The 18,265-nt window shown below is 40.6% G+C and overlaps 1 protein-coding gene across 1 annotated transcript in view; it reads left to right on the top strand.

Annotated features, from left to right (window-relative positions):
• The window catches only part of LOC124796263, a 374,071-nt gene that overhangs the window by 241,890 nt on the left and 113,916 nt on the right, over positions 1-18,265 (top strand). Inside the window, exon 5 of the mRNA XM_047260374.1 lies at positions 5,008-5,125. Within this exon, the coding sequence (XP_047116330.1) occupies positions 5,008-5,125 (118 nt within the window). The remainder of the gene's footprint in view (positions 1-5,007; positions 5,126-18,265) is intronic.

The following is an 18,265-nucleotide window of genomic DNA, read 5'->3' as shown; positions in this document are numbered from 1 at the left end:
AGTTGTAAATTGTCGTAGCTGTGTTGGGAAAGAACCAGAGCTCCAAGCCCTAATAGAAAGCAATAAAGCTCAAATAGTTATAGGTACAGAAAGCTGGCTAAAGCTGGAAATAAGCTCAGCAGAAATTTTTTCTAATAACCTAACAGTGTTCAGAAAGGATAGATTAAATACAATTGGTGGTGGAGTATTTATTGCTGTCAGAAGTAGTTTGCCTTGTAGTGAAATTGAAGTAGATAGTTCCTGTGAAATAGTATGGGTAGAGGTTATACTTGACAATCAGATTAAACTATTGCTGAACAGTTCAAAGAAAACTTGAGTCCCATTTCAAATAGGTACCCCACTCATAGTTGGTGGTGACTTTAATCTACCCTCGATATGCAGCCCTGGCTTGTACTGTATGCTTTCTCATAAAATTATTTTGAACAATTAGTTCATAAGCCCACTTGAAGCGTAAATGGTTGCGAAAGCATACTTGACCTTTTAGCAACAAATAATCCTGGACAAATAGTGAGTATTGTGACGAATATAGAGATTAGCGACCACAAGGCAGTTGCTGCTAGGCTGAATACCGTAACACCTACGAACGTCAAAAAGAAATGCAAAGTATATCTATTTAAAAAAAAGCTGATAAAAATGCTCTTAACACCTTTTTAAGAGACAGTCTTCACTCCTTCCGATCTGATAACGTAAGTGTAGAAAAGTTGTGGAATGTTTTCAAAGAGATAGTATCGACAGCAGTTGAGAGATATATACCACATAAATTGATAAGTGATGGTACTGATTCCCCATGGTACACAAAATGGGTCAGATCATTGTTGCAGAAGCAACAAAACAAGCATGCCAAATTTAAAAGAACGCAAAATCCCCAAGACTGGCAAAGTTTTGCAGAAATTCAAAATATAGTGCGTACTTCAATGCGAGATGCTTTTAATAATTTCCGCAACGAAATTCTGTCTTGAAATCTGGCAGAAAACCCAAAGGGATTCTCGTTATACATAAAGCACACCAGTGGCAAGACGCAATCAATACCTTCACTGCGCGATAACAATGAAGTCACTGATGACAGTGCCACTAAAGCAGAGTTATTAAACACGTTTTTCCGAAACTCCTTCAGCAAAGAAGACAAAGTAAATATTCTTGAATTCCAATCGAGAACAACTGCCAAGATGAGAAACATAGAAGTAGATATCCTTGATGTAATGAAGCAGCTTAAATCACTTAATAAAGGCAAGGCCTCCGGTCCAGATTGTATACCAGTCAGGTTTCTCTCAGAGTATGCTGATAAAATAGCGCCATATTTAGCAGTTATATACAACCACTTGCTCACAGAAAGATCCGTACCGGCGACAGACAGGAACTGAACTTTCGTATTCTAGAGATTCCAGGCTAGCACGGCAGAGAATATCAGAGATCTCTGGTAAACTTCCCTACAACCAGAAAACATTCATTGGAATGCTAAATATCAATACATTCATCCAAACAGGAAAACCAAATAATCTCACATAAGAATTCAACAGACAAAATATTTTCATCCTTTGCTCTTCAAGAAACATAACTGATAATGAAACCTTGCATTACGGAAACTGTAGCATCTTCAAGAGCAAAACACAATAAAAGGTAACAAAAAGGCGCACCAACCTTTGGCGTGGCATTTCTCGTATAGAGATCCTTCATCAACTCCGTCAAAGAAATCACACCCATCAGCAATTGACTTATGACTATGCGTATTCAGAGCACTAATAAAAAATATACTCTCGTCAATGCACATGCCCCCACCAACATTGAAAATAAGAAAAACTCCAAAAATGTCGAAAAGTTCTGGAACATACTCGAAAAAACCATGAGCAAAATTCACCAAGAAGAATGTGAAAATGCTAATGTGAGACTTCAAAGCTCAGTTTTGTGACAGAAAAAACCTATAGAAAAATCATTCTACACACCAAAACACTAAAACCAACGGCACACATCTGATTGACATTCGTCACACATTCAAACTCCAAATGATGTCTACCCACTTTAGGAAAAAAGCAGCTCCAAGGTAACATGCTTGCCTACCCGTTGCAAGCTGCTTTTGTTCCCCTTTTGAGACTTGGTGAAAGCCATATTTTTAATTCTTTTGTACCACAGCTACAAACAGGCAGATAGAAACTCAATAAGGGTATCATAAGACAACGCTGCAGCAAAATGTCATTAAACCAGTGTAGTTTGAAGAGCATTTTCATCTAGAAATGAATTGCCTTGATGGTTGATCGATCAAGAATGGGAAAGGTAAAATTTTACGAGTACACGATCAGAACGACGTTTGCCTGAGAGATGACTTCCCTATCAAATCTCCTGGATAGTTTTGTTTCACAAATCATCAGTGTGTGTTATCATGCATTAGCACACTTGATGTAGCTATGTCGGTCGATTTTCTTACACTGTGACCGAAAGGTGTCTCAATTGTTGGCAACAAATTCCAGCTGTGATAGACACACCTTTGGGGAAGAATTTGTAGTGCAAAACACACTTTTGGAGCTATCTCATTTAAAATATTATGTTCACACTACTCTTTTTTTGGGGGGGGGGGGGGCACTCAGCCTTTCATTTCTTGTTAGGAAGTTAACAATAAAGGCTTCATAACGAGTCACCGGTAATAGTATTGCATAGGAATGCTCAATGAGCGACCTGATGATGTTCAAGCAAAACTGCATTAATATCACTCCATTGGTTTTTGTTGTTTCAAATTAGAGCATGCAGGACTCCTACACCAGACTTCTGAACCTTGCCTGTTGAATGCAAATGTTGCATGATGGTTAAATGGTAAGCCATTGCTTACATCAGTAGTTGAGACTTTCTTAATGTGGAAAAGCATTCATGCTAGATAGATCTTCTTTGAAACGAGAATATCTTTTTGTGGCGTATATTTCCCTAAAGCATTCGCTCCACTCACGGTTCAGATCTTTCAAGCTACCTCCTGTGCATTGACCCCTCTGTTATACCAGAAGTAAATACTGTGTTGCAGATGTTACACTTTTTTCCCACTTACAACCCAATTTTACAATGTTTAACTGTAGTTCATGATTTTCAAGTATGCAAAATCCAATGCTTAACTGGAAGACGATAACTAGAACTTCAAATTCGAAAATGACAGTTGATACATACACTGACAGCGTAGTGCCGTGTTCACCTGGGTGGCACCCAATTTCAGGTAGTGGGTGACACCTTGTAGATGGAGGGTGGCCACTGCATTGCGACGAAATGCTCGAGCATAAGGTGCACTGATCGCGACGCAACCACGAGCTGTGCTGCAGAATTGTTTCTGAAAGCATTTGTTATTACTGGTGGGTAGAATGTGAAGCGAATTATCTTCGATGTTCAATCAGACTCATAACTTTAGAGGAGGGCCGAAATGTGGTTAAAATGAAAGAGTGATACAGTTGGACGCGAACACATGACTATAAGGTTAGAATGCACAATTACCACTACACCATGGGCTAACACAACCCCACAATATCTTGTAAGTACACAACACTTCCTCCTGACACTTCAGCATCTTACAGCATTGCCATATTGTGCAGACGGCCAGACTAAGTGTTGTCAGAGGCGGTCTGTTTTATTGTCCACCGTAAAAGTTCGGCTTGGACTTAGTCTCTGTGGCGGCCGGCCGGCGGTCAGCTTTTATGTCTGACTGTACATAACAGGCATCAAAAGACTTGTCAGAGACTTGCTTATTATCTAATGAAGGTTTATTATTTAATAAAAACCACTGATGTAACTGGAACTGATAACTGTGTGGGACGTAGGAACGTTTGGCTCAATTTCGTATGTCGTAATCAATGTTCTTGAAAGCCTGCAGCTGTCATTCATTATTTAAATAATGAAATACTGCACTAGTTATGTATTTTTTTATGCTTTACGACACATTTGAGAATTTTTCCTCGTTGTCAAGTGCAAATATGTATTTCGTATGGTGTTTGAATATGTGTTATTCTGCGTCTCCTGCACTGTAGTCGTCTTTTTGACGTTATCCAGTACTGTGCCTCATCAGTTATGTAGAAAACCACACACACATGCAAACTATAACTAACATTGTTTGTTTGTGTAACATCAGAAAAAATTCATATGTAAATACTGCACTTGACAACGAGAATAAATTCTCGAAACAGATTTTGCTCAGCATGAATAAAATACATAGCTGGTGCTATTTGCAAACTAATAACATTTCAGCAACACAATGTGAATGACAGTGTCAACTAGTGCTCCAAGTGACCATATGCTGAAACACACTAAATATGGTTCAACAAAGGTGTCACAATGATCTCAACAATCACAAAACTGCGTTTGCGCAGTAGAGACAGTTTGGAAGTGGATATGATTGGTGTGATATCTTCATTCAAATGAGTTACTCCTATCAGCTACCCCACCAAATAGAGCTTGAAGTATTTAGAAATTATAGACAAAGCCTTGCTCATGAATCAGTGTGTGCATTAGTGAGAACCTGGAATTCTCAGGGAATTAAAATTTACCTGAAAAAATCAGAGAACTCTCAGGGGATTTCAGAAATTTCATGAAAATTCGTGGAATTTTGTGTTGCTTTTTGATACCATCTTCCTCCTCATACCTGAAATTCTCCAGGAATTTTTTATTCCAAGCTTGTGATTGAATACTAGCTGGTTCCTTCATTATGCATTCATGTGGATCCTCTAAGTTACTATGTGCAACCAGCTGGTTCATACGCTGTTAATCTCTTTGCACTTTTCTTGGTATGCTGTTTACTCCAAATGTTGAACAATGTGTTACACAAACTAAGTATTTGCTACCTTGTCTGCTGTGTGTTCATTCAATCTAAAGTACCCAATCTTTTCCATCCGATTAGTGCTCTTATTCTTGTCTGTTTATTTTACGTAATAGTAACTATTTTTCAGTTGTCCAAATCTTATTTTAGTATTATTTCTGTTAGAGTGTTTGTATAACTAAGTTTACTTCCACACAAAATAAGTAAAAATTGTAAAACATGTGTTACAGGAAAGTCAGTGGCAGTGTAAAAGATTGCTACATGAAACCTAATCGTGCAGCTAAGCTGAAGAAGTCTATGAATGATGTGCTGGTATTCTTTCATCTGTGCTACCATGACATGCAAGAGGTATGTTGACAATCAGTTTTGTGTTTCCATTTTCATAATAGGGCTGCCCAAAATATTGGTATACAGCCAGCTGCACCTCACGTACCTGCCTGTGGACAGAGATGGATAGGCATGGGCAAACAGCTGACACTGATGCAGTCACATGATCAGCATACACGATTGTATGTCTCGGCTAAGTGCACACAGGCAAAGGTTGATAAATGGTTCTCATTCACACCAGAATGAGGGGTGAATGTGATGCAATGCAAATAGCCTGCTCACCTGCACCTGCTGGCAGGCTATCTGTGACAGCCTCTGCTCTATGGGGCAGAGATAGAACAGCTTGTTGTACACATTTGTTGACAAGTGTCAGGGTATTTCATGTACTGTGTGACAAAATGAACCAAAGTAACACCATTTTCTCCCAGGTTTCACCGTTGCAACCATGATTCATGGATAATTTTATGCTTAAAATTGGTCTTTTCCATGCCAAGTCGTCTAATTTTGGAAAAAGTCCCCTATGACCATCATGGATTTTGGTGAAATTTTGTGTGAACTTTCAGACATGATCCCAGTAAAAATTGGTAATGTTTCACAATCACTAATTCCACACTTCCAGAGATATAGTCATTTGTTTGACTCCATAGCACAGCTGTCAGCAGTGCAGTGGCGGTATTTTCTTTGGGGGGGGGGGGGGGGTGATATTCCATCTTGTACAACTCTTTGCACCCTCTTATGAGAAATAATAAAAAGTGATTTCTAGAGCAATTTTAATACAGTTAATAGAAGCAAAGTAAGCTGAAAAAATAGGTGCTCAAAAAAATGCAAAAGTTAGTTTTTTATATCTCTAGAAGTAACTGCAGGATAAACGTGAAACCTTGCACATCATAACTTACCAATGCAGGGTCTCGTAAAATTTCATTCTCCTATTGCTTTCCAGTAGTTTACAATTTGAGGAAAAAGTTGACAGTGTTTCTAAAAAATGGTAATTTTTGGGCCACTTTTACAAAGAAAAAAATCACCTGCAAACTCTTTCAAACTATTTTTATGAGAAGGACCCTGTCGTAAACCACTTGAAAACTATATTTGGTTTTGCAGTGTGACCATATAAGACCCTAAAAACAATGGCAAGGTGGAAGTGCATTGAAAATGGGCCCATATTCAGCTGTTACTCAAATCTGACATCTCTTATTGTGTTCTACAGATGTTTAATACTCTCTAGGGAAGGCAATATCAAAAGTTCTGGTGAGCAAGAAATGAGCTTGAGCCAGAAAAATGGGAAATAAGTAGTCTTTTTTGTTTTTTAAGACATCTCTATAAATTCAGATCTACAGAGTTCTTTTTATAAAAAATGCCTCTAATAGTATTGCGAATGATCTGCATTGTTATAATTATTAGTGAAATCCATAGATTGAGACTACCAGAGTGGAAATAAACGACTAACAGAAATAACAGGTAATAAAGTAAGTGTATCCAAGAAAATGAAATTTTGATGAAAAATTTTTGCTACACTGTTAAAGGCCAGTTGTACAGTCCGCAGTTAGCAGCTGCTAAATTCTATTCTGGGAATAGCATGGAAATGCGTTGTACGAATAAGTAATAATGGCTTAGCGAAGAATAAAGGTGGGTAACTAAACCGGTGGTTCTGGCAGTCTGGGCAAGGTTAACCGTAGAATATGAAATGTAAAACTCCTTCATAACATAAAGCTTTTCGCTTGTAGTAAGCCAAATAGGCATTTGATATTGGTATTAGTGAATTGTATTCTGTCGTGTTACAAAAATGACCGTTATTGCCGAAACAGACTCGCTTTTTTGTGTGTGTTACAATTGCTGCAATATTAGAAAGGCTTATTTTGTTTTATCTAGTAGACAGTGATAAAACAATTTAATCAGATCAACAAACCACACCAGTCTTGGATACTATTTGTATTAATGGCTTTTTCGGTATTAGACAACATCATTTAGATTTTTCATTTAGCAAATGGTTTGACGAACTTTGAAGAGGTAATAAATTTTTTCACAGGAAAAAAGCATGCCATGTAACGCTGTAGCAAGATTAGAGAGAAAAAAATGCTAGGACCTGATTGAAGAAATGTGGATTGTCTTGCTTGTTTCTTGTCTTTACTGGTTTTATGTATCCTATAAATAATCCCATCCAGTGTTAATTATGACGGTTTTTTAAAAGGAGGGGGGGGGGGGGGAGGATGTCAGACCGGCTGATAGAACAAGAGGGGCACAACAGGACATTTTAATTTCCTCTGTCCTCAATATAGTTTGATGGCATCCATTACAAAATATATACATTTGAGTTCCACACAGTGATTTACAGTAGAAGAATAATGTGTGAAGAGGTGTGACACTGCACCTTGGCACACTTAAGACCAAACAACATGTCACATTTCCTTGAACATTTTTATGTATCAGTCTCCTCGGAAAGGTGTGAGCTACAAAATCAACATATTTTTGTAAAGTCTTTTTTTTATTTTTACGTCCTATCTCAAATACTTGTGGTGGTGGTGGTGGTGGTGGTGGGTGGGTGGGTGGGTGGGTGGGTGGGTGGGTGGGGGGGGGGGGGCAATCACTATCTAGTATTGCCACAGTTCGGAAATATTGTAGATTTGGGGCCGATGCACAGAGCAGTCTGAGTTATAGTGGGGAGGTGGGTAGTCTCCACGTGACCCGTGTTTGCATTTAGTGATTTTGCTGTTTCCTCTTTGTGTACTGCTCTCACGTCGAATGGCTGGAGGGCAATGGATTTCTGTGACCGGGAGCTATCAGGTGAATTAAATACATTGACATAATTACGGAAGGCTAAAATATGTTGTTAGTTTCAGAGTTTATCTTACTTGCACCTTTCTGACAGTCAAGCATTAATCGCCTTGAAGGACAATGAATTTATTTTTGTCATTTTGCTAAAGAAATTTGGCTTTTATTAATATTTATATTAATTTATATTATTTATATTAATTTATTTGAAATGAAGTGTTTTTATTTCTGCACTATTGGCTAGTTCCAACTGTTTGCTACATTTAAAGTGCAGGTTTTCATCTTCTAGTACATTAGGCATTATGCCACAATAAAGAACCAAACATGTGATAATACAGTACTGATACTCCAAGCAAAATTTACATCCCAAAAGCCACAATGAAAACCTTAATATCAGATCGAGGCCTACTTCATTGGGAACATGGGCATACAAATGTGCACTTTAAGCTGAATTATGCATTTTAGTATGGTTCACGAAATTCCAATGCTCTTGGAGTATCCTCTGATGTTTCTTTTATGACATAAAGTAAGCTATTTTGATGTTTTACACATACGAACATAAGGGCTTCCTACATCGTCTTAGCTGCGCAAGCACGGTGACGGCTCTTATCTGGCGCTCTCTCGCAGCTGCTGAAACAAACTTATTTCTAACAGGCTGTGGGAAAATATTACGAATTGCGGTTTGAAAAGTGTTACTTTCAAAGAAAATTTCCTTTTACGCAAGATCACAGAGCATTTGACTCATGGTTAAAATTCAACTCTTTGATGACAAGCCTTTGTTAAAGAATTTCGAACCTAGACGATTGGACATTTATGTCATTATTGAACATTTTACTGCACATTAATGTGGTGTATCTTAAAGTGTTACGCACGCGAAAAAGATCAACATTATATGTAAAAGCTTAGCCTGACTACATGGTGTGTCCTGTTCCCTGAATATCTGATATAAAAACAGAAAACTACGACCAGTCACTTTTTTTGAAACAGTTATTTATTCCATGAATCAGTTTTCAAACATTTTCAGGCTCTGCTTCAGATGGTGCATGAGAGGTTACATAGCTATTTCAAAGCATAATGCATATGCTCTGACAAGAAGATGGAACATGCTTTAATGCATCACCATGAGTATTGTTTGTGCACGAATTTGGATCCAAATTTGAATATTGTACTTATTGCGACAGTATGGACAGCTTTGTTTCGGTATCCATATATCTGCTTCCATTGCAATGGCAGTTGGTAATACATCACTCACTTTTACGGAATATGTATGTATATACGCAAAGTAACGAAACTTTGCCAGCATCCAGCATGTGCTGTACAGTTGTTGCTTGTTACAAAGATATTCGTGTGAAGACATAATATAAGCCTACTTTGCTCAAAGATATTATTTCAGGGTGTATACGACCTGGGAGATCCGTGAAAAACTCGGGGAATTTTTTTCATCCGGGAGAAAACTGGGAATTTTTTAGAATTCTAGGAATTTTTCATTGTTTTTGTTTTCAGTTACATTTTTGTAATTTTGACTTGTAAGAACCGATATTCTAACAAAGGATATTTCTGTATCCTGCTACTGCAGAACAATACTGCAGCAATAAAACATGAACGAGAGAAAAGAAACAAAAATAAAACTTAAATTTCAAAGGAAGTGCACCATACACAACAACAAAACACAGTGTGCATACAAGTGTCTGCCAACAGCAAAATGTGTCAAAGGCTTTAGGAAGACTAAGCAATGCTTTGTAATAACAAATTGTCTCTGATGAGCATGACATCACAACTGTTTACATTAAATTTGTTTTAGCAGTTACAAGCTGGATCATGTGCATGCACAGTTTAGTAGTACCTTCTCCCGCTTCTGGCTACAGAAATGTAGCAGTTGCAGCAAGCAGCTAGATGCTACCGGGAAAAAATTTACTGGCGCGCCCAAGCTGCCAGAATCAGGCATGCGCATTATCTAGTATTGCGCCGGTTCGGAAATATCATTGATCCGTGATCCGTGGCTGATGTGCAGAGTAGTCTGAGTTACAGTGGGGAAGTGGGTAGTCTCCACGTGACCCATGTTTACGTTTAGCGATTTTGCTGTTTCCTCTTCATTTACTGCTCTCATGTCAAATGAAAACAAAATGGATTTCTGTGGCCAGAAGCTATTGCGTGAATTAAAATACACTCACATAGTTACGGAAGGTTAATATATGTTATTAGTTTCAGATTTTATTTCATTTCCATCTTTCTGAAAGTCAAGCATTAATTGCTTTTCAGAACAATGAAGTTATTTTTGTCAGTTTGCTAAAGAAATTTTCTTCTATTATTCTTTTCTGCTGAGGCAGTCAATATATTTGAAACGAAGTGTTCCACACTGTTGACTAGTTTCAACTGTTGACTTAGTTTTCAAGTGCATGTTTTCATCTTCTAGCACGTATGGCATTATGCCATAATAAAGAACCAAACATGAAATAACACAGTACTGGTACTCCAAGAAAATTTTCATCCCAAAAACCACACCGAAAACCTTACTATCAGAGATCTCTGCCCAAACTCTTTGCCTTTACAAATGTCTGCTTGTGTCGGTGTATGTGTGTGTGTGCGCGAGTGTATACCTGTCCTTTTTTCCCCCTAAGGTAAGCGGGATTGGAATGACTCCTTACCCTCTCCCTTAAAACCCACATCCTTTCGTCTTTCCCTCTCCTTCCCTCTTTCCTGATGAAGCAACCGTTTGTTGCGAGAGCTTGAATTTTGTGTGTTTGTTTGTGTGTCTATCGACCTGCCAGCACTTTGTTTTTAAATATATTTTTCCCACGTGGAATGTTTCCCTCTATTATATATATATGTCTGTATATGTGTGGATGGATATGTGTGTGTGTGCGAGTGTATACCCGTCCTTTTTTTCCCCTAAGGTAAGTCTTTCCGCTCCCGGGATTGGAATGACTTCTTACCCTCTCCCTTAAAACCCACGTCCTTTCGTCTTTCCCTCTCCTTCCCTCTTTCCTGATGAGGCAACAGTTTGTTGCGAAAGCTTGAATTTTGTGTGTATGTTTGTGTTTGTTTGTGTGTCTGTCGACCTGCCAGCACTTTCATTTGGTAAGTCACATCATCTTTGTTTTTAGATATATTTTTCCTATGTGGAATGTTTCCCTCTATTATAACTCTGGAATCCTTACCCAAGCCGTTACCCCCAGAAACCATCCTTGTAACCATTGATGCCACTTCTTTATACACAAATATCCCGCACGTCCAGGGCCTCGCTGCGATGGAGCACTTCCTTTCACGCCAATCACCTGCCACCCTACCTAAAACCTCTTTCCTCATTACCTTAGCCAGCTTCATCCTGACCCACAACTTCTTCACTTTTGAAGGCCAGGCTTACCAACAATTAAAGGGAACAGCCATGGGTACCAGGATGGCCCCTTCGTACGCCAACCTATTCATGGGTCGCTTAGAGGAAGCCTTCTTGGTTACCCAGGCCTGCCAACCCAAAGTTTGGTACAGATTTATTGATGACATCTTCATGATCTGGACTCACAGTGAAGAAGAACTCCAGAATTTCCTCTCCAACCTCAACTCCTTTGGTTCCATCAGATTCACCTGGTCCTACTCCAAATCCCATGCCACTTTCCGTGATGTTGACCTCCACTTGTCCAATGGCCAGCTTCACACGTCCGTCCACATCAAACCCACCAACAAGCAACAGTACCTCCATTACGACAGCTGCCACCCATTCCACATCAAACGGTCCCTTCCCTACAGCCTAGGTCTTCGTGGCAAACGAATCTGCTCCAGTCCGGAATCCCTGAAGCATTACACCAACAACCTGACAACAGCTTTCGCATCCCGCAACTACCCTCCCGACCTGGTACAGAAGCAAATAACCAGAGCCACTTCCTCATCCTCTCAAACCCAGAACCTCCCACAGAAGAACCACGAAAGTGCCCCACTTGTGACAGGATACTTTCTGGGACTGGATCAGATTCTGAATGTGGCTCTCCAGCAGGGATACGACTTCCTCAAATCCTGCCCTGAAATGAGATCCATCCTTCATGAAATCCTCCCCACTCCACCAAGAGTGTCTTTCCGCCGTCCACCTAACCTTCGTAACCTCTTAGTTCATCCCTATGAAATCCCCAAACCACCTTCCCTACCCTCTGGCTCCTACCCTTGTAACCGCCCCCGGTGTAAAACCTGTCCCATGCACCCTCCCACCACCACCTACTCCAGTCCTGTGACCCGGAAGGTGTACACGATCAAAGGCAGAGCCACGTGTGAAAGCACCCACGTGATCTACCAACTGACCTGCTTACACTGTGACGCATTCTATGTGGGAATGACCAGCAACAAACTGTCCATTCGCATGAATGGACACAGGCAGACAGTGTTTGTTGGTAATGAGGATCACCCTGTGGCTAAACATGCCTTGGAGCATGGCCAGCACATCTTGGCACAGTGTTACACCGTCCGGGTTATCTGGATACTTCCCACTAACACCAACCTATCCGAACTCCGGAGATGGGAACTTGCTCTTCAATATATCCTCTCTTCCCGTTATCCACCAGGCCTCAATCTCCGCTAATTTCAAGTTGCCGCCACTCATACCTCACCTGTCATTCAACAACATCTTTACCCCTGCACTTCTGCCTCGACTGACATCTCTGCCCAAACTCTTTGTCTTTAAATATATGTGTGGATGGATATGTGTGTGTGCGAGTGTATACCCGTCCTTTTTTCCCCCTAAGGTAAGTCTTTCCGCTCCCGGGATTGGAATGACTCCTTACCCTCTCCTTTAAAACCCACTTCCTTTCGTCTTCCCCTCTCCTTCCCTCTTTCCTGATGAGGCAACAATTTGTTGCGAAAGCTTGAATTTTGTGTGTATGTTTGTGTTTGTTTGTGTGTCTATCGACCTGCCAGCGTTTTTGTTCGGTAAGTCACCTCATCTTTGTATATATATATATATATATATATATATATATATATATATATATATATATATAAAAAAAAATAGAGGGAAACATTCCACGTGGGAAAAATATATCTAAAAAGAAAGATGATGAAACTTACCAAACAAAAGCGCTGGCAGGTCGATAGACACACAAACAAACACAAACATACACACAAAATTCTAGCTTTCGCAACCAATGGTTGCCTCGTCAGGAAAGAGGGAAGGAGAAGGAAAGACAAAAGGATATGGGTTTTAAGGGAGAGGGTAAGGAGTCATTCCAATCCCGGGAGCGGAAAGACTTACCTTAGGGGGAAAAAAGGACAGGTATACACTCGCGCACACACACACATATCCATCCACACATACACAGACACAAGCAGACATTTGTAATGTCTGCTTGTGTCTGTGTATGTGTGGATGGATATGTGTGTGTGTGCGAGTGTATACCTGTCCTTTTTTCCCCCTAAGGTAAGTCTTTCCGCTCCCGGGATTGGAATGACTCCTTACCCTCTCCCTTAAAACCCATATCCTTTTGTCTTTCCTTCTCCTTCCCTCTTTCCTGACGAGGCAACCATTGGTTGCGAAAGCTAGAATTTTGTGTGTATGTTTGTGTTTGTTTGTGTGTCTATCGACCTGCCAGCGCTTTTGTTTGGTAAGTTTCATCATCTTTCTTTTTAGATATATATATATATACAAAAGGATATGGGTTTTAAGGGAGAGGGTAAGGAGTCATTCCAATCCCGGGAGCGGAAAGACTTACCTTAGGGGGAAAAAAGGACAGGTATACACTCGCACACACACACATATCCATCCACACATACACAGACACAAGCAGACATATTTAAATATGTCTGCTTGTGTCTGTATGTGTGGATGGATATGTGCGTGTGTGCGAGTGTATACCTGTCCTTTTTTCCCCCTAAGGTAAGTCTTTCCGCTCCCGGGATTGGAATGACTCCTTACCCTCTCCCTTAAAACCCACTCCTTTCGTCTTCCCCTCTCCTTCCCTCTTTCCTGATGAGGCAACAGTTTGTTGCGAAAGCTTGAATTTTGTGTGTATGTGTGTATAGTTGGATACTTACTTTCTGGTAGTGGTTATCGAGTGAATCCAGTGATGTGTAACAGTAAGGTCAAGAAGGTGGCATGAATGTCCATTTACAGAAGGTATTCGAAGTGATGAGCATTGGTATCATTGCAGTGCTGCAATCTTCTTATAATGGATTGAGCGGTATTCCTCATCACATCAGCACTTATCGAAGCACATGCTCTGAAAATTCTCTCTCGTATATCGTGCAAATAGTAAATATTCACCAGATACGGCATGTCCATCTAATGTGCCAATTATATGTAAACACCATTCGACGGTTTCGCAACACAACACTAATAGGAATGGTAAGACCAGATCGTCAAATCAAGAGAATGTGATTTAAATATGTGCATGACAAATTGAAAACAACTGGATCTTTTAACGCATCAGAAACATATCAGGCAAAGGAAAGTTACTAACGAGGAAACTGAAATTGGTACTCTTGCTACTGTGGTTCAAGATCCTTGTGTTAGTTCGCGTCAAATCCCAAGGGAATCTGGCATGAGCCAGAGTAGAGTTGTTCGGGTTCTGCATCGCCATAAATATCATCTTTACTGTATCAGTCTCCACCAAGAATTAACTGGTATGGATTGTATGCATCACATTGAATTCTGCCTGTGGGCTCAACTCCAGATTCAGAGGGATGACACATTCACGAACCATGGAAATGTTAATTTGCATGACAAGCATTATTGGACAACTGAAAATTCATGTTGGTTGTGGCAAGTTGCCCACCAAAAGCCATGGTCAGTGAATGGATGTTGTGGAATTCTGGAGGACAAAATTCTAGGCCCTTATTTCATCAAAGGAAATTTTAAAGGTAGAAGTACACCACATTCCTGCCAGATACGTTAGGTCTGTTACTGGAAGAAATACCATTAGTTACAAGGAACAGAATGTGGTATCAACGTGATGGGTGTCCGGCTAGAAAAGAGGTGCTGGCCGTTGTGGCCGAGCAGTTATAGGCACTTTAGTCCAGAACACATTGCTGCTACACTTGCAGGTTCGAATCCTGCCTTGGACATGGATGTGTGTGATGTCTACATCTACATACATACTCCGCAATCCACCATATGGTGCGTGGCGGAGGGTACCTCGTCATACCACAGCTAGCATCTTCGTACCACAGCTAGCATCTTCTCTCCCTGTTCCACTCCCAAACAGAACGAGGGAAAAATGACTGCCTATATGCCTCTGTACGAGCCCTAATCTCTCTTATATGCTAATAGTAAACTGCAGGAGCATCTATAGAAAGGTCCCAGAACTGCTCTCATTAATAAACGGTCACAACGCCCACATAGTACTGCGGGCAGAAAGTTGGCTGAAACCAGACGTAAACAGTAATGAAATCCTAAACTCAGATTGGAATGTATACCGCAGAGGCAGGCTGGACAGTGAAGGGGAAGGCGTGTTTATAGCGATAAGAAGTGCAATAGTATCAAAGGAAATTGACGGAGATCCGAAATGTGAAATAATTTGGGTGAAGGTCACGGTTAAAGCAGGCTCAGACATGGTAATTGGATGTCTCTATAGGCCCCCTGGCTCAGCAGCTGTTGTGGCTGAGGACCTGAAGGATAATTTGGATAATATTTTGAGTAGATTTCCCCATCATGTTATAGTTCTGGGTGGAGATTTTAATTTGCCCGATATAGACTGGGAGACTCAAACATTTATAACGGGTGGCAGGGACAAAGAATCCAGTGAAATTTTTGTAAGTGTTTTATCTGAAAACTACCTTGAGCAGTTAAACAGAGAACTGACTCGTGGCGATAACGTATTAGACCTTCTGGTGACAAACAGACCTGAACTATTTGAAACAGTTAACGCAGAACAGGGAATCAGCGATCATAAAGCGCTTACTGCATTGATGATTTCAGCCGTAAATAGAAATGTTAAAAAAGGTAGGAAGATTTTTCTGTTTAGCAAAAGTGACAAAAAGCAGATTACAGAGTACCTGACAGCTCAACACAAAAGTTTTGTCTCAAGTACAGATAGTGTTGAGGATCAGTGGACAAACTTCAAAACCATCATACAATATGCGTTAAATGAGTATGTGCCAAGCAAGATCGTAAGAGATGGAAAAGAGCCACCGTGGTACAACAACAGAGTTAGAAAACTGCTGCGGAAGCAAAGGGAACTTCACAGCAAACATAAACATAGCCAAAACCTTGCAGACAAACAAAAATTACGCGAAGTGAAATGTAGTGTGAGGAGGGCTATGCAAGAGGCGATCAATGAATTCGAAAGTAAAGTTCTATGTACTGACTTGGCAGAAAATCCTAAGAAATTTTGGTCTTATGTCAAAGCGGTAGGTGGATCAAAACAAAATGTCCAGACACTCTGTGACCAAAATGGTACTGAAACAGAGAATGACAGACTAAAGGCCGAAGTACTAAATGTCTTTTTCCAAAGCTGTTTTACAGAGGAAGACTGCACTGTAGTTCCTTCTCTAGATTGTCGCACAGATGACAAAATGGTAGATATTGAAATAGACGACAGAGGGATAGAGAAACAATTAAAATCGCTCAAAAGAGGAAAGGCCGCTGGACCTGATGGGATACCAGTTCGATTTTACACAGAGTACGCGAAGGAACTTGTCCCCCTTCTTGCAGTGGTGTACCATAGGTCTCTAGAAGAGCGTAGTGTTCCAAAGGATTGGAAAAGGGCACAGGTCATCCCCGTTTTCAAGAAGGGACGTCGAACAGATGTGCAGAACTATAGACCTATATCTCTAACGTCGATCAGTTGTAGAATTTTGGAACACGTATTATGTTCGAGTATAATGACTTTTCTGGAGACTAGAAATCTGCTCTGTAGGAATCAGCATGGGTTTCGAAAAAGACGGTCGTGTGAAACCCAGCTCGCGCTATTCGTCCACGAGACTCAGAGGGCCATAGACACGGGTTCCCAGGTAGATGCCGTGTTTCTTGACTTCCGCAAGGCGTTCAATACAGTTCCCCACAGTCGTTTAATGAACAAAGCAAGAGCATATGGACTATCAGACCAATTGTGTGATTGGATTGAAGAGTTCCTAGATAACAGAACGCAGCATGTCATTCTCAGTGGAGAGAAGTCTTCCAAAGTAAGAGTGGTTTCAGGTGTGCCGCAGGGGAGTGTCATAGGACCGTTGCTATTCACAATATACATAAATGACCTTGTGGATAACATCAGAAGTTCACTGAGGCTTTTTGCAGATGATGCTGTGGTGTATCGAGAGGTTGTAACAATGGAAAATTGTACTGAAATGCAGGAGAATCTGCAGCGAATTGACGCATGGTGCAGGGAATGGCAATTGAATCTCAATGTAGACAAGTGTAATGTGCTGCGAATACATAGGAAGATAGATCCCTTATCATTTAGCTACAAAATAGCAGGCCAGCAACTGGTAACAGTTAATTCCATAAATTATTTGGGAGTACGCATTAGGATTGATTTAAAATGGAATGATCATATGAAGTTGATCGTCGGTAAAGCAGATGCCAGACTGAGATTCATTGGAAGAATCCTAAGGAAATGCAATCCAAAAACAAAGAAAGTAGGTTACAGTACGCTTGTTCGCCCACTGCTTGAATACTGCTCAGCAGTGTGGGATCCGTACCAGATAGGGTTGATAGAAGAGAGAAAGAAGGTCCAACGGAGAGCAGCGCGCTTTGTTACAGGATCATTTAGTAATCGCGAAAGCGTTACGGAGATGATAGATAAACTCCAGTGGAAGACTCTGCAGGAGAGACGCTAAGTAGCTCAGTACAGGCTTTTGTTAAAGTTTCGAGAACATACCTTCACCGAAGAGTCAAGCAGTATATTGCTCCCTCCTACGTATATCTCGCGAAGAGACCATGAGCATAAAATCAGAGAGATTAAAGCCCACACAGAAGTATACCGACACTCCTCCTTTCCACGAACAATAAGAGACTGGAATAGAAGGGAGAACCGATAGAGGTACTCAAAGTATCGTCCGTCACACACCGTCAGGTGGCTTGCGGAGTATGGATGTAGATGTAGATATATTATCTTTGTGGTCTTTCCGCAAAATGTAAGTTGGTGGCCGTAAAATTGTACTGCAGTCAGCCTCAAATGCTGGTTCTCTAAATTTCCTCAGTGGCGATTCACGAAAAGAATGCCTCTCTTCCTCTAGAGACTCCCACCCGAGTTCCTGAAGCATTTCCATAACACTCGCGTGATGATCAAACCTACCAGTAACAAATCTAGCAGCCCGCCTCTGAATTGCTTCTATGTCCTCCTTCAATCCGACCTGATAGGGATCCCAAACGCTCGAGCAGTACTCAATAATAGGTCGCACCAGCGTTCTATAAGCAGTCTCCTTTACAGATGAACCACATCTTCCCAAAGTTCTACCAATGAACCGAAGACGACTGTC

This window comes from Schistocerca piceifrons, chromosome 4 (genome assembly GCF_021461385.2).
Source record: "Schistocerca piceifrons isolate TAMUIC-IGC-003096 chromosome 4, iqSchPice1.1, whole genome shotgun sequence".
Classification (NCBI taxonomy): Eukaryota; Metazoa; Arthropoda; class Insecta; order Orthoptera; family Acrididae; genus Schistocerca; species Schistocerca piceifrons.
This window is presented reverse-complemented; position numbering and strand designations above follow the sequence as displayed.